The 25,034-nt window shown below is 39.7% G+C and overlaps 1 protein-coding gene across 1 annotated transcript in view; it reads left to right on the plus strand.

The window, feature by feature from the left end:
* CTNNA3 (catenin alpha 3) overlaps positions 1 to 25,034 on the plus strand; it is a gene marked incomplete at its 3' end in the record, with an annotated part of 410,569 nt that overhangs the window by 65,160 nt on the left and 320,375 nt on the right. Inside the window, exons 6-7 of the mRNA XM_083865913.1 lie at positions 11,010 to 11,273; positions 15,296 to 15,499. Of these exons, the coding sequence (XP_083722039.1) occupies positions 11,010 to 11,273; positions 15,296 to 15,499 (468 nt within the window). The remainder of the gene's footprint in view (positions 1 to 11,009; positions 11,274 to 15,295; positions 15,500 to 25,034) is intronic.

Consider the following 25,034-nt stretch of genomic DNA (forward strand, 5'->3'; position numbering starts at 1 on the left):
CCACTTCCTGCTTCCTCCTATTCCATTCTTTTCTCCTCCTGACTTGATGGTGAGAAGAAAAAACTGAATGTGTGGCTGGAATGATGGTTCCCTCTGCTCCCTTGTTCATGTGCTCCTTTCCACGTTTCCCTCACCTGTGAAGGACATGAGCTATTGCTGATGTGTCCTGTGTCCCTCCTGCTGGGTGTCTGTGTGCTGGGCTCTGGTCCTGCTGCTGCCCTCTATCCCACAGCCAGCTGGAGGAGGGACATCCTTTACCTCTGCCCTTAGTGATTCTGCAACATCAGCTCTGAGTGGACCACAACTTCAAATCCACTGTGGGAGGACATCCAGGAAATTTACTTTTAAAATATACAGATACACAATTCATCTCACATTCCTGCCGAATGAAATTTGTATTAGAAATGTTGGAACTTTTTCCCTGAGCAAGAATAATGTCTTTAATATTGTGCGAAAATTTACTATTATAATGAAATACAAAAGATTTGTTCCCTTTCAGGTGGCAGTTATGCTTCTTAGTTTTGAAGATCAGGTCTCTGAAGGATTACACTTTTTAAAAATTCTGTTCACTTTTCAGAAACGATGTTCTAATAATAATCTAAAAAGTAAATTGATTAGATAGTCATTGAGTGTGATTTATCATTTTAACAGTGAGGTATTGTCTTATGAAAAAAGTTTTACTGCTGCATTAATATGTCACAAGAATGATCTAGAAGAAAGGAAACATTTCAGAAAGGTTATTTTTATGTTAAATATACTTTCTGAGACAAAAGAACTCTACTGCAGTTTTTGTATAAATGGAATTCACAGTCCTGAAACTGTAAGATGATATGTCTCAGCAACCCAGGAAATTACAACACTCATCCAGAATTGTAAGTGAAAAGCACTACAGATACTTGTAAGCCTTGGAATTTGTGAGTGTGCTGCAAACAAAAGCCTTGATACTGTAATGAGAGGAAAGTAATTACATTTAAACTAATTGGGCAATACTTAGCTTGTCGATAAAAGAAATGTCTAAGTCTACTCTTAAAAGAGCAGATCCAGAAATACAAAGGAACTCTGTTAATGTTTATGTTGTAGTCATTTATTCACATTTTTCGCTAAGGCTTATGTAGTACTTCTCACTTGGCTTGAGAAGATTTTTGATCTAATCTGCATTTAATCAAATTGTAAGTGGCACTGGAAAACTATGGGATCATTGATAACATGGGATTCATCTCGGAGGAGTGGCTGCTCCTGAAAAGTTCACAGTAGCACAAAGTCCTGATGCTTAGGCATCCAGCCCTTGCTGGACATATGAAGCTAAGTTTCTGTATAAAATGTGAAAAATAAGTATCTAAGTCCTGCATGTGAGAAATCATTTAGTCTTGGGAAATCTAGTACTGCAAGTCTTTTTCTTAGGCTCATTTTGCTAATGGGGCCTTCCTAGATGAAATCTGCCACAAGGTTATTCTCTGGCAGTAGCATCAGTGCTGGATGGTGACCTCTGTTCCCGTCTACCAAATGTTATTTTATCTTTGACACACAGCTGGAGTGACAAAAAGAGTCTTGAGCAGGAGGAGATGGGAAGAGAAACTGAGCTGTCTGTGTTCTGTGGCTTGGGGATGTTGGAATGTTGAGTGCTGGTCGTCAGGAGGGGCTGCTGTGCTCACCTGGGAAATCCCATGCCCTGAGGTGATCTCAGGCTGCCCAAGACATGATGGCCATGTATTCTGCTCTGCCATCCCTGCTGTTCCTTCTGCTTGCTGCCTTTAAGGAATCCCCTACCTCTTTCCTTCCTTCAGCATGCCCTCTCTGGAACTTATTTTTCATCTGTGTTTTCTTCCTTCTTAGTCTCTTCTCTAAGTATTTTTCCCCTCAGTTTTTGCTTCCTCTACTGTGATTGTGATGCAAGGTGTGACAGTCAGTCTCTTATTCTAAAGAGCCTGTAGAGAATCTCTAAGGGCTGGAGAAAATCCCTTTTTTAGGCAGTGCCTGGTGAGAGTGCGGAAGCTGGTGCTGTGTGATGTGCCCACATCAGTGGGAGCCTTTTCTCCCCCAGGCTCAGCAGGGAGGGTGCTGTGCAGGAGAGGTGCCCAGGGCTGCAGGAAGGAGCAGCACAGGGGTTCTTTGCAGGCAGCTGATGGAGTACAGCACAGCACTGGCCAGCGTTGTGCCAGAAGACTCTAAAGCATCGAGTAAGGGGTAAGAAATGTGCCTGCTGATAGTGAAGAGGCTTTGGTGGGGTGCAAAAATAAGAAAAAATAAGCCTACAGACAGCAAACCATCAGGCCTCCAAAGACTTAACATGACAATTACAGAGAATTGCTTTAATTCTGTACAATTTTGCTTTAATTCTGTGTGAAATAGTCAAGCTTTGCACTGAGTGACTAATTGGAAGAATAGTATGTGATTGCTTCAATACCATAGCTTATAATTAGTAGGGAGGAATAACTTTTTTAAAGAAGAGTTTTTAAAACCAATTTAGAGAAAATTGCTTTTTCACATTGAGTTTGTGACACAGAGTTAAAAAGTATTCTCAGTTGGACAAAACAAATAGGGAAGAGATGGGGATACTGTTTCTGCTCCTTCTCCTGGTGCACCCTGTCAGAGCAGTCCCCCAGGACTGTGGATCCTGAGTTTCCTTCTCTCTGACCATTACTCTCTGATGTTTTGTGCTTTATATTTATTGTTGCTATTTCAACTTTATATGATATTAAAGGAAGCAATCTTAAATCAGTTGTTCCAAAAAATGCCCACAAATATTGTATTTTCTCCAGAAAATACTGCTCAGGCTTTATTAACATGGGGAGAATGCTTTCCTTAGCCTTTAACCTGAAAGAACCCACATTTTCTCTGAAAAATAAACCCCATCAAATAAGGAAAAATCAACAGCTCTCTTCAAAGATCTGATGTGAGAAGTTTTAGCCCAACCCAACCTATTAATTTGTGAAAATCAGGAACAGGTGAAAGCAGGAGTTTTGTAATGGAAAATGTTATACAAGCCAAAGTAAGCCAGGGTTTTTTCAGAGTTAACTTCTCACCTGCATTTTTTTTTTTCTTTATTCAGCTTCTCCAAACTTAACTGGAATTTGAAGTTCTATATGGAGGGGATGGAGGAGAGATCTATTAAAATAATGCTACATGAGATAATACGCACAAACAGTCTTCCTGGTTTGTTTTTGGTGTAGTGTGTCTGACACAGGGGTAAGGCTGAGTTCTGACCAGTTTGAATGGCTCTTATGTGACTGAACCTCTGATAGGGCATTCAGTTTAGGAAAATGGAAATTATCTATTGAAATTTATGACTTTCTGCAACAAAAATTGTAATGAAATGTCTTGTTTCAGACCAGTTTACTTCAGCTGGATTTTTTCATGGGACTTTAACACCTTATTTCTTATCTATTTAGAGATCAAGAAAATAGTATTTACCACCTTTACTGCTACATTAAAAATGCACTTTGGGGAGACGTGGAAGTCATTGAATCAATTAAACTGTAAAAGTTGAGTCAGTTCAACTATAAAAGTTTGAAGCTGACCTATAATTTAAATTGGAGGTTTAAACCACTGTTAACAGACAGTAGTCTCTTAAAGTAATAACTGTACCAGGCAATGCAGTCCCATACTGATCTCAGTCCTGGAGCTATTTGTAATGTCTTCAGCAAAACAGAATCCTTGTGGCTCCATAGATTTTGAAATTACTTGTGTTAATAAGGATGTTAATAGAGATTGTGTGTGTGGGTGTTTGTGTGTGTGTGTTTGTTTGCTTTAATAAAATCAGCTGTTACATTGTCTCTTGTCTAGAGAAAGTCAGAAGTTTTTCCCCTTTGCTGATTTGCTTCTGCAGCTGATGGAACGCACTTCTTCCTTAGCAAAAAATCAAGGTTTGGTTCATCCCTTAACAATCCCTTGTTTGGTGTCCACAAATTAGCAACCATTTATAGCTCTTGAGTGGACATGTGAATTTGGGCCCCAAAACTTTGAAATGTTTCCATAAAACATTGTGCAGTTTGTAGATACTGGTGACAGTTCATCCCATTTTTATAGCTCCTGTTATGTATTTATGGTATATTGGGTCAAACTGTGCAGTGAAGGGAATGCAAAATCCTCTGAAGCATCAGGAGGAATAGGAGTGTGGGACATGGTGACTGCAGTGCTGTTAGCAGGGATGGAGCTTGAGAACAATCCAACTGTGTAAACCTTTGCCCCTAAGATTTGCTGCTGTGGATTTGTGTGGCATGTGCCTGCTGTGTAGTATAAATTGTGTCATCAGAGTACTGCCTTTTTCTAATCTTCTCAAAGCATTTGCTATGTAAAACTCATGCTAACCCTTAGCTTGTTGCATGTTTATTTTATCAAACTCTTTTGATGTTTATACTTTATGAATTTAGTTTAACAGTGGTAAGAATTAAATGGTGTTCTGCATTGATATACCACCAGGGAAGATTAATCAAATTCCTAATCTAAATGGAATTTATGTAAGGATAATTTCTAATTTTAATAGGAATGTTAAAAGGAAGAAATCAAGTTCTGTATTTGCAGCATTTCTTGACAGATACTGATACATAAATTATACAGTTGTTCTTCCTCTTGTATGGATTTTGTAGTACTCACAGCAATTTATAGGTCTAGAGTGCAGCTGCTGGAAGTCATTTATTCTCAGTTCTGTACTAAATCTATCACATATAAGGCATTAGCATTCAGTTCAAAACTCAAGGGCTTATGGCTTCTTTCTTGCTCTGAGTTTCTGTCCTGGAAGTGTTTGCAAGGTATGCAGAAAACAAAATTTAAAAAACAAAATTGATATACAGGAAAAACAAGTAATTGTCCATGATAAATACTTGAAACCAGCTGATTTTGCAGTTTCAGCTGAGCAGTGAAAACAAACCCTGCTGTTAACATTGCTGAAATTGGTAATGCTAATAAGCTTGTTTTGATTGATTAGCACTTCAGTCCTGTTTGCTTGAGTGATGCTCTTCACACACGTCAATCGGACGTGTCTGCAAGTTAGAGAAACTTAATATTCCCTGAAATTTGGTTTGGGTGCATCTTAGGCTGTAGGATGCTGTCATTGATTTACTTGATCCAGCTTGGTGGGGTTTTTTTTATTTTTATTTTTTTTTTTTTAAATTTTTTTTTTAATTTTTATTTTATTTTATTATTACTAGAAAAAAGAGAAGTACATTATTTAAAACATTTTGGAAATATTTATAATTAATATTAAAAAGAGTTAAACTATATCTGATCTGGAATTCGACAGAAGAATAGGAGAAAAGACCATGAAGATTTGTTGAGTATATAATCTGTGAGGAAAGAGCAAGTGGAACAGACTGCCTGATGAGTTGTGTACCTGTTTATTGTTGATGATTTACTATCTTTCATAATAAGATAATAAATCTAGGAAAGCTGAACTATGTTCTGCTTGAAATGAGGAAAAACTTGTACCTGAGGGAACTTGAGCTGATCTGTTGAAGAAGAGATCCTGAGCTCTTGTGGCAGGTGTACCATGTTCTGGCATGACCACTTCTATGAAAAGATGACTGGAACAGGCTAAATGTGAAAGAGTTGTTTGTTGTCTGTTAAACTGTATCAGTGAAAGTCTTTGTGGATCCTGTATGAACTGATCTGCCAGCAGTAATAATTTACTGTTTGTGAGTAGCCTACTACTACTAAGGCAGAGAATGAAACAAGTTTTCAATCCAATAAATATCCCAAATTCCTTTCTAATTTTAAATCTCAGAAAAGAAGCAAGTGAAATAATCATGTGGTACTATGAGAGTTTATTAAAATTGTGGGGAAAAAAATACTTGTGGATGAATGCCATTCTGCTGCATTTTTCAGTGAATCATCTTCCATTGAAAAAAGTCCAGGCCAGAACAATTCCTTGAACCTTTAACAGCTTAATTAAAACTTCAGGTGTGATAAGACCTTCTGGAGGTTCCTACTTTCTGAGCGCTCTCCTTGATGAATGGTTCCTGCTCTAGTTCTAGGCATGCTCATTGGTGACAAATGGGACTGTAGCTCTACTAGGTGAAAACCTTTGTGAGCTAATATATTAATTGTCATAGGGAAAGAATTGCTTTGCTACCTTTCCAAATCAGCTATTTCATCTAGGAGACTGCAAGTTAACAGCAGCAGGGTATTGGAGTGCAGGGACCAGATCCTAAAACAGATAGAAAAGTGACAGCAAGGATTGCTCCATCATCAATAACTGGGCTAGAAGTTGCCAGGGCATGGTGGAGACAGAATATTGTGCAGTAGTTGCAGTCTGATACAACCACATCATCAAAAGAAATGGCATCCTTCCCTCTCTGAACAACAAATTCCTGGAAAACATTAGTAAATTGCAAGAGCAGGGGTGTTAACCAGTAATGGCTTTGTCTAAGATAATTTTGCTGCTCTGTGGTATTATATCTCACACCTTGAAATATGATGAATGATGAACAGTAGATAGATATTGGTACAGAGAGCAGGTTCTGCAGGAACCTCAGTCCTGTGAATCCCTTCTCTGCTTGCTCTCCGTTACGGTTTTATAAAGACTGCTGAACCTCCTTAGAGACAGAGGGTATTACTGAAGGCTCAGGCTTGTGGTAACATTGATATGCATTTGTACTGTAACACTTGATATTTAGTGTATTCATGCATGTGATGCAAACAAACTCTACCTACAATTTTGGCCATATGGAGTCTGTATTTTATGTGTGTATGTGGTGTTTCTGTGCTCTATACATGCCGAAGTATAGTGATACCATGAAGACACTTAGAACTGCTGATAATTTCTCAGGTCAGAAAAAGTGAGTCTAGAGGCCAGGTAAGACTTTTTAATTAAAAAGTTAGCTTGGAATACCTCACAGTCAAGCACATACTATAATCCTGCTTGGTAAAGATAGGCTGAGTGGTTAACCTGCAGTGCATGCATGTAAGGGAACCTTTGGTAGTCAGTGCAGCACAGCTCTATCATCTAGTGGTGTTTCATTTGTGCTAACAAAGCCTTTATCCTGCCTGCTGTTTTCCCCAATGTCTATTTGTGTCTCTTTTTTGTGGTTACAATGACCTGTGTATGCCGTCCGTTCAGATGTAGTTAGCCTTATGTGAAGGAAAGGAGCCACCAGGTCATGCAACTTGGCAAATTGAGTTCTTTGTAGAGCAGGCAGGGTCAGTTTTCTGATGGAACTGATGATACCAGGTGATCCCTGCTGATGGTAAATGCTTATCTGAAAAAGGTCCTGTGGGGTGTAGCCAGGGCCAGCTGCTCCCTGAGGCACGGCTTCGCCAGCCAAACACGGGCAGGAGCTGTGCTAGGCAGGCTCAGCCCACACTCAGGTCCTCAGGGAGGTTTGTGGTGATGAGGCAGCCCCCGGGATGAGCTGTGAGGTCAGTCCTGGGTCAGGTGAAAGCCCCGTGGTGTCTCAGAAATGGTGACGGGGCCAGGTGGAGCTCAGGTCAGACCGGCAGGGGCAGCTGTGGCTGAGCTGGAGCCTGGCCCCCCCCATGGCATGGCTTGGAGAGGGACTGAGGGTGCCAGGCCGAGTGGAACTGGCGCTGCAGGGACTGGGGTGAGTGTGGATGCAGCTCCCAGCTGAGGCCAGGCAGAGCCCTGAGGGGTGTAAGCTCTAACACCCGTGTAAACAGCGTTCCCTTGGCAGAACTGACACAGCTGAGGGACATCTCCTGTCAGTGTCACCCCTGGATCTTTTTCACTTGCTTTTGTCAGTGAGACACTTTCTTCCATTGAAAAGGAAGACACAATACCTACCAAATCCGTCTGGAGCCTTGCCCAGATGAACAGTGCATGAATGCACTCGGAAGAGTTTGAGCTTTATTATGGTCTTTGAATCAGCAACTACGCACGATTTGGCAGCCTCTTCTGACTGAAACCTGAATGCTAAAGCCCAGGTTTTTGCTGTGATAAAAACAAATGCTTTTGTCTCCTATTTCTATAGGAGCATGAAATTGTGGAGGTTTGTATGCCTGTGTTTTTCCTGGATACAGAACTCAGTTCAGGGATGTCTGTCTCTGCAGAGAACAAGCTGGGTACTGCAGTGCACTTTGAAGCTATAGCTGATGTAAAATACAGCAGAGTGATTTGTACCTACAGTGATCCCAGCCCCCGTGAGCTGATGGGAGTGCTCAGTGAACAGGAGCTGGCATCCTGGTGTATTGAGCTGTCAAACCTTAGATGTATTATGTGGGATAAAGAACAGATTTTTTTTTTCTCTTTCTTTCTTTCTTTCTCCTTGTTGAAGTAGTGCAATCAAAGCTTAACAATGAAGGTAGTTTTCAAGTTTTTAAAAGTCTTCTTTAAAGTGTCCATTCAATGGGTTTAGCTGGAACAATCCACAGCTGGGAATCTCTGATTATCCATTCATTTTCCGTTCTTGTCATGGACAACCAGATATAAGGAAGACACAGAAATATGACCTGGAAGGACTGGGACAGCAGCCTGGAGAATTGTTACTATAGTGGGTCTCTTGGACTGGCAGTGGTTAGAGATGGGATTATCTTTAATCTCAGCTGGTCTCACATCACATAACTGATTTAGTGTGGAAAAACACATGCTAGAAGAAAAAAAAAAAGTTGGAATAAGAAGTGCTAAACCATGAAGAAAAAAATAAAATAGCCTGGAGTGCAGTAAAGCAGCTCGGTGAACTGCAGATATTTGTAAAGACTAACTTCCTCCTTCAAAGAACTAGTTCATTATTCTGATAATCCACATAAGCAGAGCTTTAATAGCAAATTCACTCAATCTTTGAAGATTTTTTTTTGTTCATTTACACAAAAGATCAGACTAAGATTATCAGATGTTTCTTCCTTTTCACATGACAAATCTCAAGGAATAAATTCTTCCTCAATATGGAAAGGAGTAACGGTTCTACAGCTTCTTTGGGGGCTCTCCAAGCTCACAGATAAACAACAAAATAGTGATGAATTTCATGGGTCTGAGCATTTTTTTCCATTTTAACATTTTACTGAACAAAACTGGGGCTATTTGTAGGAGAATTTATCAATGCCACGACTTGGAATTTCTCTACAGTATTGTGTGAAACAAAAACATTAACTTACTGAACCTTTCCAGATGTTGTTGCTGATTGCTGTTACTGGCTTTGTGCTACTGGCTTACTAGTTTTGGTTTTCTTATTAACATCTCAGTCCTGTTTAGACAGTACTGTTTTAGAGGGAAAAAGTAATTTTTAAAGGCTTTTGGGTTTGATTGTTTTTATATGATGTACAAAGTAAGAAATGGTTAATAATAGAAGCCAGTTAGGCTGAAGTGTTGCATTAACTTTCCATTGTATCTCTAGGTCTGTGGTTTCCCTGTAGCACAGGAGAAAAGAGAGCATCTGCTGTCTTGTAATAATTGCAGGAAAGATAGATTCACTAATTAGAACCAGTGTGAGTGTTTAAATAACATTCCTTTTCTGAGCAAGTCCAGTTCACTGGACAAATTGCAGCTGCCTTACTGAGGTTGGAGATGCATTAGTATTTTGTATTGAACACACTGGGCAATAACAGCATTCTTGCACAGTGGTGATTAATTTATAAATTTGTTTATTAAAAATTTAAGAATACATTATGTGTTAATACACTCAAGGAAACAGTTTTGTCATTCAGACTATCAGTTGGTTAAACTGTTGTCTACTCCTGCTTAAGAATACATCTCTTTCATTTTATTTGCTTTTGGTTTTTTTTTTTTTTTTTGTGTTTTTTTTTTTTTTTTTTTTTTTTTTTGTGTTACTATAAACCCAAGATTTCCATGTTAGCCTGAGGAAGTAAGATGCAATCCCATGTCCAATGTGTATCTTGGAGTAAATGAGACTTAAAAAATACAGGACTGGTTCATTTAATATCAAACGCTCTTCAGCCATAAACTTAAAAACTTCATGCAGTAAGAAGTGGATACTGGGATACTTTTGTAAATAATGCATATAGAGCCTGACGCAATGCAAAGGAAAATAATTAGACTTCAGCTTGCCTGTGGGCAAGCTGTGAGAAGTTTTGTATGCATTTACTTGTTCATTCTTCATTGTGCCTCCTCTCATGATTTGAATCTGGTGCTACAGACTTAGATGTGCTATTTTCCTGTTTTTATTTTTCCTCTGAATTTAACTGTCTCCTTCACCCAAGCCATTTCACAAATATCTATTAGTTTTCTTTTCAAAGGGACGTGATGCAGAAGAAGCACGGGAAAATGTCTATAGTAAAATAAGATCAGGCAGGAGGCTCTGTTCAGCCTCATGTGGACTGTGTGGCTGTTCCAGAGTCTGTAACTTTCAGCTGTCCAAATAACAGCGCCCACAGCTGATTCCTGGAAGCAGTTAAATTGGACTGGGGAGTTCTGGCAACCTGGATGTCCCTTGTTTCTGTTGGTGGGAGGCCTGTGGGGTGTCAGAGAGGTCTGGGTGGAGCAGGGAGGAATGAGGTGGGTGTAGTAAGATCCCTGAATGCTTTAAGAGTGTACACGGCAAGGACAGAGGGGAAGCAGGCAGTGGCACCTCGAGCATGTTTTTTATTTACACCTTTCCATGCTTCCCCTTTCCTAGGGGCACAGGATTGATATCCCTTACCTGCTGTTCTTTTCTGCAGTGTGCTCCAGATAGAGGCTGCTGGGGCAGGGAAACAAGCACAGGAAATGCGTTCAGATGCAACAATTACAGAATGCCTTAAATGAGTGTGCACCTCTGTCCTTCTCTACTGCCACTGAAGAAAGATGTGGCTGGGAGGAAAGACAGCTAATTTCCAAGGCAGTTTTCTCAGAGGAAAACTGCTTAAAACCAAACAATACACTGACAGTTTGTGGTGCTGGTTGTAAGACACACTAAAAATTGTGGTTATTTTACACATACTTTGTTCATTTCTCATGAGGTAATGATGATTCGATTGTAACTATTGTTACAGTCCATTTTCACGAACTTTGATGAATTTAACTTGATGTTTCCTTAAGCAGTGTAGAGATAGAAATGAAAAAAATGTTTATACGTGTCAGTTCTGGAGTGCTTTTGGAAATAAGCAGCATGTTTTTTTGCTGACAGGATTTGAAATCTAGCAATCAGCGAGATGAAATTGCTGCAGCACGTGCATCCCTGAAGGAAAATTCTGCTTTCCTACATTCAATATGTTCAGCTTGTTTGGAACATTCAGATGTTGCATCCCTTACAGCCAGCAAGGATTCAATTTGCAATGAAATACAGAATGCTCTCAATGTAATTTCTAATGCTTCCCAAGGAGTTGGAAATAAAATAGAGCAACCTGCATCTCGCACAGCTACTCTTGGAAGGGCACTTGATGAGCTTGAGGTATGTAAATGTGTGAGTTTCCAATATTTTTGGAAAAAAGGTTTATTTATTTTTTTAATAACTGTTGCTATCATAAATGACGAGCCTAAAAGCATTAAAGATTGTTGCTCTGCTTAGTCCTTGTCTAAATAGTATCACTTGAAATAATTTCATTGAGAGGGATCACTTTCTCCAGAGGAGTTTGGAATTAAGGCTTTGTGTGTGTCCAGTGTTTGGCTCCCTTGAACAGAGGGCAAAGCGTGTCACTACTGCTGGAGACAGACATGTCCTGCAGAACGTGGGCAGAACCCAGGAGCTGACTCTGCTCAGAAGTGATTCTCAGCTGACAGTGTCCACTGCTGCCTTGCTGAGCTGCTGCCATGCAAACTGAAGTCCCTGTCACCAGAATGTCTCAGTGGGATCATTCTGTAATTTGTGTAATTGAGCAATTCAGAAACCTCATTATATTTTCTGCTTGTCATTAAATAAAGTGAAAAAGCCAATATACTTTCACCCCCTCTGCATTTCTGCTTCCATTATTGAAGCAAATGCCTGGGGAAGGCAGCACTTGCTCTATTCCTGACCTCATCAGAAGCTTTTCTATGGAGCTTTTCCTTTTTCTCATGGCTACTCTGGCTATCACCAGTGTCATTTTCCATTGTCCAGCCACAAATGGTAAAAGATCTCTGGTAGGTGAGACTACAGACCATGATCCTCTTGGGGTGTAAGTGATGTAGACCCAAATCAGCAAAAGGAATGAATGTTTCTAAACACATTTGCACATATGGGTGGTTTTGGTTGTGAATTCTTGGACTCAGCAGATCTCATCATCCCAGGGCCTAAGACTGTGATACATTTTCAGGAAAATTTATAGGACTGATGGTGGCAGTTTTTTATTTAAAATTTTCAGTGGAAGATCAAAGAAATACATTGAAATATGACACAAATTTTGTAGAGGCAGTTTATTGATCAAAACAGAGCTCTCAGTCATGCTCAAAGTCAAAATCAGACAGGTTTTTCCTCCCAAAGGAACATGCTACAATTGCACTTTATGTGCCATCCATTCTTGCTTCTCACAATGGGTTTTAAAATTACAGTTCCTAATCTATTTTTTCTAATAAATGGAAGGGAAAAGAAACATGTAAGACTAAAACATAACTTGTTACAGTGTAACTGTGAATGACAAAATGGGATCACTCATATGAGATCTACTATTTACCAGGACTATTTAAATATTTTAGAAAAAGAGATGTTAAAAAGGGTTGCATTTTTTTACTGTAGACGAATTCATCTTGACTCTAGGTAGACAGTGCTATTTAAAAATGCAATAACATTTATTATTGTTCTAAAATTTGAAATTCGTGCTAATCACAAATTGGAAAAAAATTGTATTTTGAATTGAATTTGTTTTACCTGGAAATGTAAGAACGTAAAAGTCTGACGGTTGTAAAAAGCCATCTATTTATCAAGTTGTAAATATATTTTTACCTAGGTAGCACAAATGGGAATTGAAGCTGTGTGAGTTAGATAAAGCACCATTTATAGAGCATTTAACTTCTGAAATGATTCTATGAATTAGATGGTTATACTTTTCTCGCTTTACAGAAAGTTCCATTGGCTAAGGACCTGAAATAACCTTTGCTCTATCTTCTTGTTGCAAATACAGTGCCATGAAATAGATTGATGCAGTAACTAGTCTGGTGGGAACAAATCTCATTAAATGTTTATAGTGTGGAAACGTATCTCGGAGCTTACCCAACAATCTAGTATCTAGATGTTTTGCAATATCATTCTTCCTTTGCTAGTGCTGGCACTATGAAAGTTATTAAGGATTTATAGGTGAGGAAACCACCAGTAAAATTAGAGCAGCTAACTCTTAAATCAGCAGATTCTCAACAATTCCTCTTAAAGGCTCCCTATAACAACCGTGTCATTTGTAAATAAACACAAAATTGTAACTTTAAAATTTAATTGCACATTAATATCTGTGAAAAGAGTGTGTGGGTGCAGGTTATCTAATGCCTTTCCCTGGTCTTTCATCTTGTGAATACGAAGAGATTTCTCACAGAATGACCCAGGTCGTGCATGCCTGGGTCTCTGTTGGTGTGTTCAGCTGCTTTGTGATCTGTGAGTGACCATGGCCATCCAGCTGAGCAGTTACATGTGAGATGCCAAAAGGCTGTAAGTCACTCCAGAACTTGACCAGATACAACCGAGTTTCTGCATAGCTATGGGTCCTCTTTTTTTCCTGGATCAGATCAGTGAGGGAGAAAACAGGGGTCTAATCACTCCTCTTAAATGCTCCCTTATGCTTGAGTCATTAAGCTACTTATGAGTAGCTGACCACTGTTTAGCCTGTTAAATCAAACCCACCAGAGAGTGCTTCTCGTGTGTCTGTTGTCTTCTAATTGAATCTTTTCTGCATAGATGTACTGATTGTGAATAGGTAATGAAATTATTTGAAGAATTTTATCTGTAGGGCAGAGCCTGAACTCATATTTTCCTGGCTGTAATTGCCTAGATTTTTTTACTCAGAGATGAACCATAGTAGCATTTTGGCCAGTGCTATTTGTCCATCTTGGTGTAAACTTTCTCCAAACTGCCTCCCAAATGAGAACATTTCTGTTTTGGGTCAGCTGAGACTTGAAGGCAGTCATTTTCCCACCTAATTGGTTAATTGGCTGTGACTGCCAGGTGTGTCTTAGTCTTCCCCAGTCAATGAAGCTGTTTTTTCTGCAGCAACACTTCAATATTCTACCTGCCAGGTGTGTTTTGCATTATGATGGACACCATATGTACAGCTTGGCATTGAGGAGGCTGCTTGAGATAGAGGAGCTTGAGGGGAAGCTGCTGCTGCAGTGCATGGTGGCCACATGGCACAGCTTTAGCAGATGTGAGGTACCCCAGAACTCCTTGGTATTGAGGGCTCTGACAGAAATGAGGGAGGCAGAGCTCCAAATCTCTAACACAAACTTGAGACTCAAGTCTGCTTGCCTCACTGTTTAAGCTTTTATCTCATGGTGTTCTAATACAACACTTTCATTTCTAGCTTAAGCTAGACAGTCCCTGAAATTGTTCTATTAAATCTAAATTGAAAAAAATGATTAAAATCCTCCAGTTTACAATTAGTCTGGCCCATACTAATTAAGTGCAGATGAGTTCTGATTTACCTAAATTCCATGTCAGGGTATCTGGCATAGTTTTCTTGTTTACTATTTCTTCTGAAAGCTGGAGACAACCTATGGATGTGATGCAAGAGGTGAATGGGTGTCTGTGGAGTGTAGGTTTGAAGATCAGGACCATAATGACACAGTTTCAGATGTTCAGTTACATTAACAATTGCTAGTTTGAATTTCTTCAAATGCTGAAGCTCAAATATACTTGACTTTCACATTTCATGAAAATCTCATATTCTCCTTTTCTTTCTCTTCAGAATATTTGCTTCCCACACAAATGTAATTAATTTTATCAAGTCAAAAGAGTTGTCTGCTTTTGTTTACCCTACCTACTGAAAAGCAAAAGGACAGTTATATCTATGCCCTTTGGAAAAATAATTGTTAAACAAAAGCTGTTTTTATCTTTGCCCATATTCAGACTGTTAAAAGTGGCAGCAGTGACCTTCTGCCACAGTTTGATTAGATTAGATTTGGATTGATTAGACTAAAAATCAGCAGAATTAGACTGCTCACGTAATCTGACTTAACTTTCTCAGCTGTGAGCTAGCATTGCTGGCTCTAAGTTAAACGCAGAGGTTCTGATCTCTAAAAGACTAAAGTTTATAGGCGTTGCACTCCTCTTTGAAACAAACCTTAACCTCTGGTCTGAGACTCTGAATGGCAGAGAGAACCTGGGTTTGTCTCTGTTTGTAGCCCTACTAGGGAAAAGGCAATCTGCCATGGTCAGAAGTATTTTGGATGCTTCCAATGGAAATGGCTAGCAGCAGGTCTGGGAAGCATAATGCTACTGCAGTTCCTGCAAGTGAAAAATAAAGCAGCAGCTTCGTTGGACTGACTTTTCTTACCTGTACTCCTCATTTTCCCCAGAATTTAATAGCCCTGGATGCTCTGGTGGCGACCGAGGAGAAGGTGAGGCCATCCCTGGAGCAGCGGCTGGAGGCGATCATCAGTGGGGCAGCGCTGCTGGCCGACTCCTCGTGCACAAGGGACGCGCACCGCGAGCGCATCATCGCCGAGTGCAGCGCCATCCGCCAGGCCCTGCAGGACCTGCTGGCCGAGTACCTGCGCTCTGTGAGTCACTGGGGAACGCGGGGCCACTGAGTAATGCGGGGCCACTGAGTAACACAGGGCAACTGAGCGGGTAATGTGGGAGACTGAGTATGTGGGGCCACTGAGTAAGTAACATGGGGCAACTGACTGAGCAACACAGGGCCACTGAGTGAGTAACACAGGGCCACTGAGTAACGTGGGCAATTTAGTAATGCAGGGCAACTGAGTGAGTAACATGGGGTGAGTAACGTGGGGTGACTGAGTAACACTGGGCAACTGAGTGTGTAGCACAGGGCAACTAAGTAACACAGGGCCACTGAGTGAGTAACATGGGGCAAGTGAGTAATGTGGGGCCACTGAGTGAGTAACATGGGGCAACTGAGTGAGTAACATGGGGCCACTGAGTGAGTAATGAGGGAGACTGAGTAACGTGGGGCCACTGAGTGAGTAACATGGGACAACTGAATGAGCAACACGGGGCCACTGAGTGAGTAATGTGGGATGAGTGAGTAACGTGGGGTGAGTGCATAACACAGGGCAACTGAATAACACTGGGCAACTGAGCATGTAGCATGGAGCACCTAAGTAACACAGGGCCACTGAGTGAGCAACATGGGGCAACTGAGTGAGTAACACAGGGCCACTAAGTGAGTAATGAAGGGCAACAGTAACACAGGACCCTGTTCGGGGCTGCCTCAGTGCCTCCTGCTCTGAGAGCTAAGTGTTTAACCAATAATTAAAGTACAGTTTAAACTGCATTTTGCAACATGCTCTGTAAAAGGTTGAAAGGGATGTTTTTCTCCAGAAATTTAAGCAAAACCTAAATACACATCCCCAGAATGAGTGTGAATTGTATTATATCGTGTATATAAAGTCTGTGGAAAATGCCATACCATAGATAAAATGTGCATGTTTAGGTTATCTTATGCTTGTTGTGAACTGTCACTGGTTCAGAGCAGGCAATCCTTCATATGCCAGAAACAAGAATTTCTTTGTAATGCCACTTCCTAGACTAGAGTTTGAAAATGCAATCTCTGTTCCTGTAGAATGCAACAATTTAAATAATAATTTCTTAAAATGTAAGCGATCTGTTAGTGTTGTTTGCATGTTGTTTGCAAGTAGAATGTTGACACCAGAAGAGGACAAGAGCACCAATTTACAAGTGTTAGAATGACTAAATTGCTATATTGGGAAGACAGGAGTGTTGGATAAATCTAGAAATCTGGTTGTCTGACATGCTTGTAGCTGTGAATTGTTAGAAAAGAAATGTCATTTGCGTTTTGAAAGTGATTATTCTTTTAGATTTGAAGAATGGCTTTGACACTTGTTACGCGTGGCAGGTAAATGTTGAAACAGTGGAGACTCAATACTGTTAATAAGGGTACACAATGTTAATCTCGTGCTTTTCATCTGTAAACATTTTCTGTAGGCATAATGTTCTTTTCTAAAGATACGTCGGGATGATTCATCAAGCACATTGAGAGAACAATTGTGTGATGCAGATATTTGTTCTCTTTTTGGGAAGCTGAAATTCCTTTCTGTTCTGTAAGTCATAGCAGGTAACACAGTCTAAAGCTGTTCTAATGAGGTTATTTCCTTTGTCTTATTTTATTGTCCTTAGGATAATGTAGTATAGGGACTAAAATAGTCTATGCATATCAGATTTTTTTTTTTTTTCATCTCACAGATATTGTACCTTTTGATATTTCTCTTTATTGGGAGTTTACAGACACTTTATTAAAGTCAAGTTGTACTTTCAGGCCTTATACCAGAGAAAGGTACTATAAAATTTTTACTCAAAATGCTGTTGAATGCAGCCTTAATTCTTGAACCTCTCTGGAAGTGCTTTACATATGGGTTAGATAGTGAGATTTCTTCAGCTTTGGTTAGCTTGGAATGTAAATCCTGCTGTAGCAGATTTCTCTGGCAATGTCTGTTCTAGGGTGGGTCAGGGTTTCCTGTTAAGTGGCTGAAAGTTTTATATGGGAAGGCATCCACCTTTAGTGGCTGGACTTAATGATTTTGAAAGGCTTTTCCAGCATCAATGATTCTATGATTTTATCCAGAACCTGTGGCAGGATGCAGATGAGATGAACAGCATCCTGTATCACTCCAAAAAATTACTGCGGGTTTATCCCAAGGATGCTTTCCTATGTATCTCTGGTGTGAAACAACAAGATTTTAAGTCAAATGGTCTTAAATTCTTAGACTCTTGAAACAAAATCGTGATGATCTTTTCTACTTCAGAAATAATCATGGTTTTTGGGGGTACATAATGTAGAATAGGTGGAAAAGAATAATACATAACCCACCCCACTGACTGGAGAAAGTCAGAAAGCAGCTATTGAAATATGACAATAAGAGATCATTTCATATAATTTCCTGCAGAAAACAGTGACTGCACAAGGTGGCAAAAACAAGGAAGTGCAAATGAAAAAATACAAAAGATTTAAAGGTATGAGGTTATATAACAAGAGGGAATGAAAAGTTTTTGGTTTCTTTTAGAGCTCTTGATCTTCTTATACAATTACTACTGAATGGAAACATTCTCACTGAGAATACTTTATGGCTATTACTGAGATTGTGTTAAATAAGTTTTTCAAAGAGAATATTATCAGGTGTCAATTACTTTATTTCACAGCTCTAACTCGCTGAAGAAGAGATGATAGATCCAGGAAACAGTGTTGGTTTATCAGTGTCTTTTTGGCTCTTCTATTAGTGGTTTCAATAAGCCAGGCCTGGGAATTGAATGAGCTGTAAAGATGATGACAGCCATTTGTTACCGCAGCACAATTTAAGGGTTGCGATTCCCTTACTCTCCTTGGAAACACTCTCGGACTCCACGGGCAAGTGCTGTGTCTTCATGGGTGTTTCTGTGTATGCCCTCCTGTATGCCCTGTGCTGAGTGAGCTCCAGAACCTCTGTGCCACAGCTTGGACGTGAGTGGAAACTGTTCTTTGCCGACAATCGGCAGAGGGCTCGCTTTGCTCCGGCTCTGTGCTCCTGCTGTGGGGCTCCCAGGATCCCTCCCCGCTGCCATTGCAGCCTCTGCACCCCCTCCCACAAGCTGTGCCAGTCAGCTGCTCCCAAGGGTTGGCTATTCTGGAGATGGGTCTGCTGTTTCTTGCTGGCACATTGCCTTGATCACTCGCCTTAAGGCTTCTGCCTGTCTGAGTGTTGCCAGTGGGAGCTGCATAGTCTCAGAGACTCTCACCCAGTGAGTGCCACCTGCACAGATCCTCCTCTGGCAGCTGCTGTGCCAGGAAGCTGCACTGGTGACAGCCAGGGGCTCTCTGGCTCTGCTGCTGATGGTGGATGTGCCATGCCTGGTAAATGCTGAGCTTTAACAGGGCCACTGCCAATGACTTGGGTGTGTGAATTCTGTGTAGGTTCTGCATTGTCTGTTCTTTTGAAAGGAGGTGTCAGTGCTTGAACTTGACAGGAATGAGGGACTTGGCTTTACAAACAAACTGTGGGTCTGCTAGTAGATAAAACTAGCACTGAGAGATTAAAAAAACAATGGGAAGGATTCCACTGATTGATAAATGGAATGAGAGATTTGGTCATTACCAACAAACTGTAGGTCTGCTGATAAATAAAATGGGATACTGAGAGATGGAAGAAGCAATGGGAAGAACCAGAAATTCCATAGGAATTCCACTGATTGACACCAGGAAAAGAAAAAGGAGGAGATTATACAATAGAAGGGGGTCTTAAGTATTAGACATTTTGGGAAGTTTGTACCTCTCAAGCACCTCATCTAGTGGGGAAGAGAAAGGGACAAGTGGCCAGGAAATAAGGATAAAAAGGAGGCTGCATCCTCCAAAATTTTGAAAGACCCTGGGGGAAATGCCCCATGGCCTCTCCCTTTATTTGAATGAAGTTACAGGACTCCTCTGTCTCCTTTTTGGACATAAACCTCTGGTGTTTGTGGATTAATTTTCCTGACAAACTGTACATGAACTTAGGCTTTATTAGCCCTAACATTTGAAGAGTATAAGGAGTATAGCTTTTGTGGTTCTTAATTTTATTTTTAAAAAAATTTATTTCCTCAATTATTTAAAGTGTCTAATAAGCCTCCAGAGCATCAAAGATTAAGAGCTTGTTGATGTCAGTGATAAATTTTTAAAAAATTTTTTGAGAGTTTTTAATGCAAGCTGGGAGAAACATCTTTTCAGAAGATACTTGCTTTTATGTGAGTGTCTGTTTCTCATAGAGGTTTTATTACAGTGAATGGTACAATGGAAAGTGAAGCAAAATGCTCTCCACAAGAACCTCCAAGTGTTTCTGTTCACAGAGAAGTTCAGATGCATAGTAAATTACAAATACATTTATAATTCTTCTGAAAGGCAGCAATTTTTTCTTCTGAATTGTTTCAAAAATTCTTTGAAATTATTTGTGTACTACTGTTATCCTTTCTGAACTTTACTCATAGACATACATTGTTAGGGAATATAGCTGCATTTTAGGATATCCAGAAACAGGAATTACTACTGTGGGTTTGGATATCTTATCAATGGCAGAATGATATGTAGTGTGGATAATAATGGAATAACGTATCCACTGGAGCAATCATATTGTTCTAGTAATAAGCACTTGCTTTTTCCTGGTGACAAGCTCTTGTCTCCTCATCCTTTACAATGAGAAGTTACTGAACTCAGTGGAGTGCAGCAATATGACCTCCATGTTCCCTGAGTTGTGCTTTTACTCAGTCACAGTAAGAGCATTCCCTTCCCTGGGGCTCAGACGGGATAATGGGGTTGTGACTGAGTATGAGTGGAAGTGGCTGCTGTGAGCAGCACTGAGTGTTGCAGATGCTGCTGTCTCTGCCAGCATTAAATAGGGAGGTGTGCCTGAAAAATTATTCTGCATCTTCCTCTGGCTTTCAGTAAACATCACTCCTAGATTGTTAGGGCTGGTAAAGAAAGATCAGATACACTGATAATATGAGAGCTACTTTCTTGAACTGAAACCCCCTTACTGTTTGAATGTTGTTTCATGATACTTGAGCTTTATTAGTTTTAGTTCATAGTTTCTCAGTTACTATGGCTATAGGCTGGAGATACATTTCCATGTGTGTATATATATGTAGGTCAGTGTATTTTTCTGATCAGTTCTGATTTAACTTCCTTCCTGTGTATTCCAAAAATATTTGTTTCTTAACTGGGTTTTAATGTTATAATTACCTAAATGTTTGTGTCAGACACGGGTAATTTAGTCTGGACCTGCCTGTGGCCCTTGTGCCACAGGTGGTAGCAGCTGCTGTGTACTGCTGTCCCACAGCTGTGCTGTGTGTGTGGCAGGGAGCAGAGCCAGACCAGTCCTTCTTACAGCAGTGGTGCTTCTATTTAAAAAATGGGAGGAGAAAAAGCATACACTGGACCTTGAGGCAGATCAGGAAATGAACTGAAGTTGCCCACCTTGTACATATTTATATTACTGCTGATCAAGCCCTGGCCATCCATGCAGCCTCAGGGCAGGCCAGCTGAGGCTGAGCAGGAATGCTGTGTGCTCTGCGGCAGAGCTCAGGAATGACCAGGTATGCCCTGTATTGCATGTAGGGGATACCTGAACCTTGCTGGGAGTCCAACTCCTGGTGCTCATGAAACTGGCTTCCCTCAAGGCTCTGAAACCTCGTCCTTTACACCGGATTGTATCCTCAGCCTCTGGGTGTGAGACCTGTTTGGATCTGAGCACATCAGCTGAAGTGCTGTGAGGATGAGACAAGGAGCGAGGATCCTTGAAAGCAGAGGGGTAACTGGCACAGGGTGTGAGCTGGACTGGGTGAGCCCTTGAAGAAAAGGTGGGAAGTGCAGAGCCACAGGGAAGGTCCAGTTGTGGGAAAGGGGACACACTGGGTAGCTGGGACTTGGGCTGTTGCATCTCACTAGATTTCAAACTCTGACTGTTCACTTACTGGAACCTGAGCATTGCAACTTCAAAGTCAGAAAATGGGTGGAAAATAATTTTATTTATTGGTGGTGTGGTTCTGGGACTTGCTCTTTGTCTCAGCTCTTAAATTTGATTGCTGTGAAGCACTACTGCCTTGCTCTGCCTCTGTATTGAGTACTCTGCAGCAACAGCTTAAGGTCTGACCCACTGTCTACATGTGGAGACTGTCAATGATAATTTTTTGGTGGTATTTTATTGCCATTCTTACTCTCGGAGAGTGGAGGGATGTACAGATGCCTCAAGCATACTGACATCTCAACTTGACATTACTTGTGCTTCACGGTTTCCTGATGAAGACTTCTAACACTTTCCTGGGTTGCCAGTGACACCAGAGGAGGTAAAAATAGGGGAGTGTTGGACTTGTCCTTTGTGGTTACTTCCACCTTCTTTCACAAATATGTAACTTGCAAAGTTCTGCGTAGCTGCTCTTTGAAGAACTGAGCCCAAACTTGGTAGACTCTACTAACAGGGAGTTTGAAGAAATTCCTTGTTAAAATCTTCAAGAACAGAATGGCTGTTGGCTATTCATGGAAGGGGTTGAAATAACTGATTTCTTGAAATCCTTGGTTTTTAATCTTTTTTTTTTTTTTTTTCTGCACAAATGAAAACCACTTGTATTTGTGTCTTTTTACAAAAAGAGTGGATTGGAATGTTCTTACTTTACTGTCCTCTTCATACTTAAATGTCTTAATAAAACTGGGTTCCGGACAAGTTTGAAGTTGAGATATGTCAAAATGTAAACTAGAAGAATTTTGATGTGTGGGTGGGAAGTGTCACTCAGTTATTTACTTATTCATGACTTTTTTTTTTTTTAGTGACTTTAGCGAGTGTTATGTTTTTCAAAAAAGACTATTCCAGGAAAATTGGTATGCACATATTGTGCTGGCATTTATGCAAGAAAATATGTAGTTTTCATGATTCTGTTGTTTACATTCCCTGAATAGTTGATTGAGTTGACTTTGAACACTCCTAAGGAGGAGGAATTTCTTCTATTTTGTATGCAGTATGTGTAATTGAAAATTATTTTTCTAAATGTTAACTTTCAGGGAGTATTTTGTTTTATGGGGAAATTAGATATGAATTGATAAGGAGGAGGATATTAAATGTACTTAAAAGACAGAAGTAATCTAGTGAATTCCCCAAATAGATTTACAGCTGAAAAATAAGCTGCAGTTAAATGTACCTGATTATAGATGCTCTTACAGACTTTGCAGTAATCTGGGATCTCTGCACGTGAGCTGGAGGAGGATAATGAAATCTTTTCTCTCCTTAAGTCCTGCTTTTCATTGAACAGTTCTGAGCTGAGCTATTTCAGGATTAATCCGATCTGAATGTGAGGCTTGCACTGGAGTAACGGAGCGTGAGGAGTGACTTGTGGCTCTGTGGAGGATGATTCACTACAGGAGTCAGTAATTTGTATTTAGTATACTTGGCAGCACTGAAAATATATTGGGTTGCTGAAGACTAATTTTTTTTTTAAGAATGTTCAATAAAGCAGCATTTACTCTCCCCGGGATGAAATAAATCTTTGATTATGGTAATTAACAAGCATTAAAAATAATCAAGTATTTGTTAACTCAGCTGTTTAATTTACAAGAATTTTCCTAGTTTTAGAGTTTCATGAAAATAGTTTTTAATACATTAGATTTTTCTCAACCAGTTTCCTGTTTTTTAAGAGGATGTTAAACTGGTCATTTTCTGAAATGTCAGAGTGCCATTTCAGGGAATGCTACTGAAGTCTGCTGTTTCACATGCATTTATCTTGGTTTTTGTCCTCTGGTATAATGCAGCTGATTCTTGTTGTCCAGATACATTTCTAAATTTCGTTCTGTTTCAGGTTGAAAGTTACTTTTTGTTTTTGTAATTATTCTAATTAAAACAATCAATCAATAATTGGATAGTTCAGGGAACTCTTCATAGAATGTTGGTGTTGTAGGCCCATGCAAAACCCAAAGCAACCTGGCAGGAGTTGGCTCTGCTTGAAGCAGTGGGCTGGACTGGATAATGTCCAGCCATTGCTGCTGTCTTCAGTCTGTGGAGTCTGATGCTAAACCTTTGAATAAATTCCAGTGTTTGTGCAACTTCCTGGATGACCCTGCCAGCTCCTTTTAATATACAGTAAATCCCATTATTTACTGATGGAAGATTGAAAGATATTTAGGCAATGAAGCCAGGACAAGAAATTACATAAAGTAGTAAAAGTAAAGTTTCTTTCATTTGAATAATCTCTGGTAATTTTCAGATGATGAAAGAAGAGTAGTTACTGTGTTAAATTCTGTTCTAATGAATCCTCTCTATAAAAAAAGCACCTTGTAGAAGTCATTTGGGAAGCGGTTGATTGAAAGCTCTCCCTCAGCATTTCATCACATGACAGTTGAGATCTACTGCATGGCTAAAACCAAGTGCTTTTCCTATAGTTACTTGGATTTAGGATATTGTACACCAGCAACCTATGAGATGCTGCACTTGTTAATTTATAGTATCAGAAGTGACTTCCCTTCAATAGAAATGGACAACTGCATAGTTGGCAGCTGACTTTTGGACTTAACTTCTTGCCTAGCTTCTCTTCATCTTTTTTTTTATGAAGAATGAACAATGGAGTTCTATGTGAAATAGCTTATGGTCACTTTTCATGAAATCAGGACTGTATCATATTGCAAAAAAATTGTAATTCTTGATCTTAATTGTTCAGCCAGATCTTAAAACAGTGACTTAAAGGAGATCAGGAACCTGAAGATCTAAATCTCAGTTCCACATTTCCATCTTCTTTATGAAAAAAAAACCAAAACAAGGCATAAAACCAAAACCGTATCTTTGTCTTTGGTCACAAACAGCATTTATTGGCACTTCCCTTTTATTTTAACTTTCCTTTTAGTGGATTCATTTCCAGTTGTTGTTTGTTGTTCCTGTCTGACGTGCTTCTCTTCTTTCCTTAATTAAGTAAAATAAAAAGGAAGAATGTAATTTTGTATAATTGCATTTGTGACCAATGTGCACGAACAAAAGGCTGGCAAAGTAAACAATTGAACAATCCCCCCCCATCATATTAATAAAAAAGATGTGCTTTAGTCCTTTCAAGATCAGCTCTTCTCAAGAAATGTTTCTTGTGGTTGTTTTCTAAGCCTGTGTTGCCAATTGGCACATTTTCTTTCTCTTTGAGTACGCAAAGAAAATAAATTTCTGAAATCAGACAGCTGTGGTGCTTAGTAGAATACATTAAATAAACGATTCTAATTGCTATATTTACTGGAAAATCCTGCTATCTTAGGTTATTCTAAATGTCTTTAACCGTTGTTTCATTATCAGAAGGAAAAACAAAGGAAATTTATACAAAGATGGAAAGAAATGATAAGTCAGCTACTTGACTAGGAGCTGTACTCAGGAATCATCTAGAATTATCTTTTCTATCAAAAACAATGTTTCTAATTTTTTTCTAAACTCTAATACTGTACAGGAGGAATTATCAGTCTGTAAAAGAAGATACGCAGTAAAGAAATCCCTCCCTTCATTTCCTAGAATATATTTAGCTCTTTGCAGGAGAAAGAAGACTAATAATCAATTTTTGTTCCATGTAGATAAGAGAAAATAAGAAATATAATAATTA

The sequence above is a fragment of the Zosterops lateralis genome (genome assembly GCF_965231275.1).
Source record: "Zosterops lateralis genome assembly, chromosome: 8".
Lineage (NCBI taxonomy): Eukaryota > Metazoa > Chordata > Aves > Passeriformes > Zosteropidae > Zosterops > Zosterops lateralis.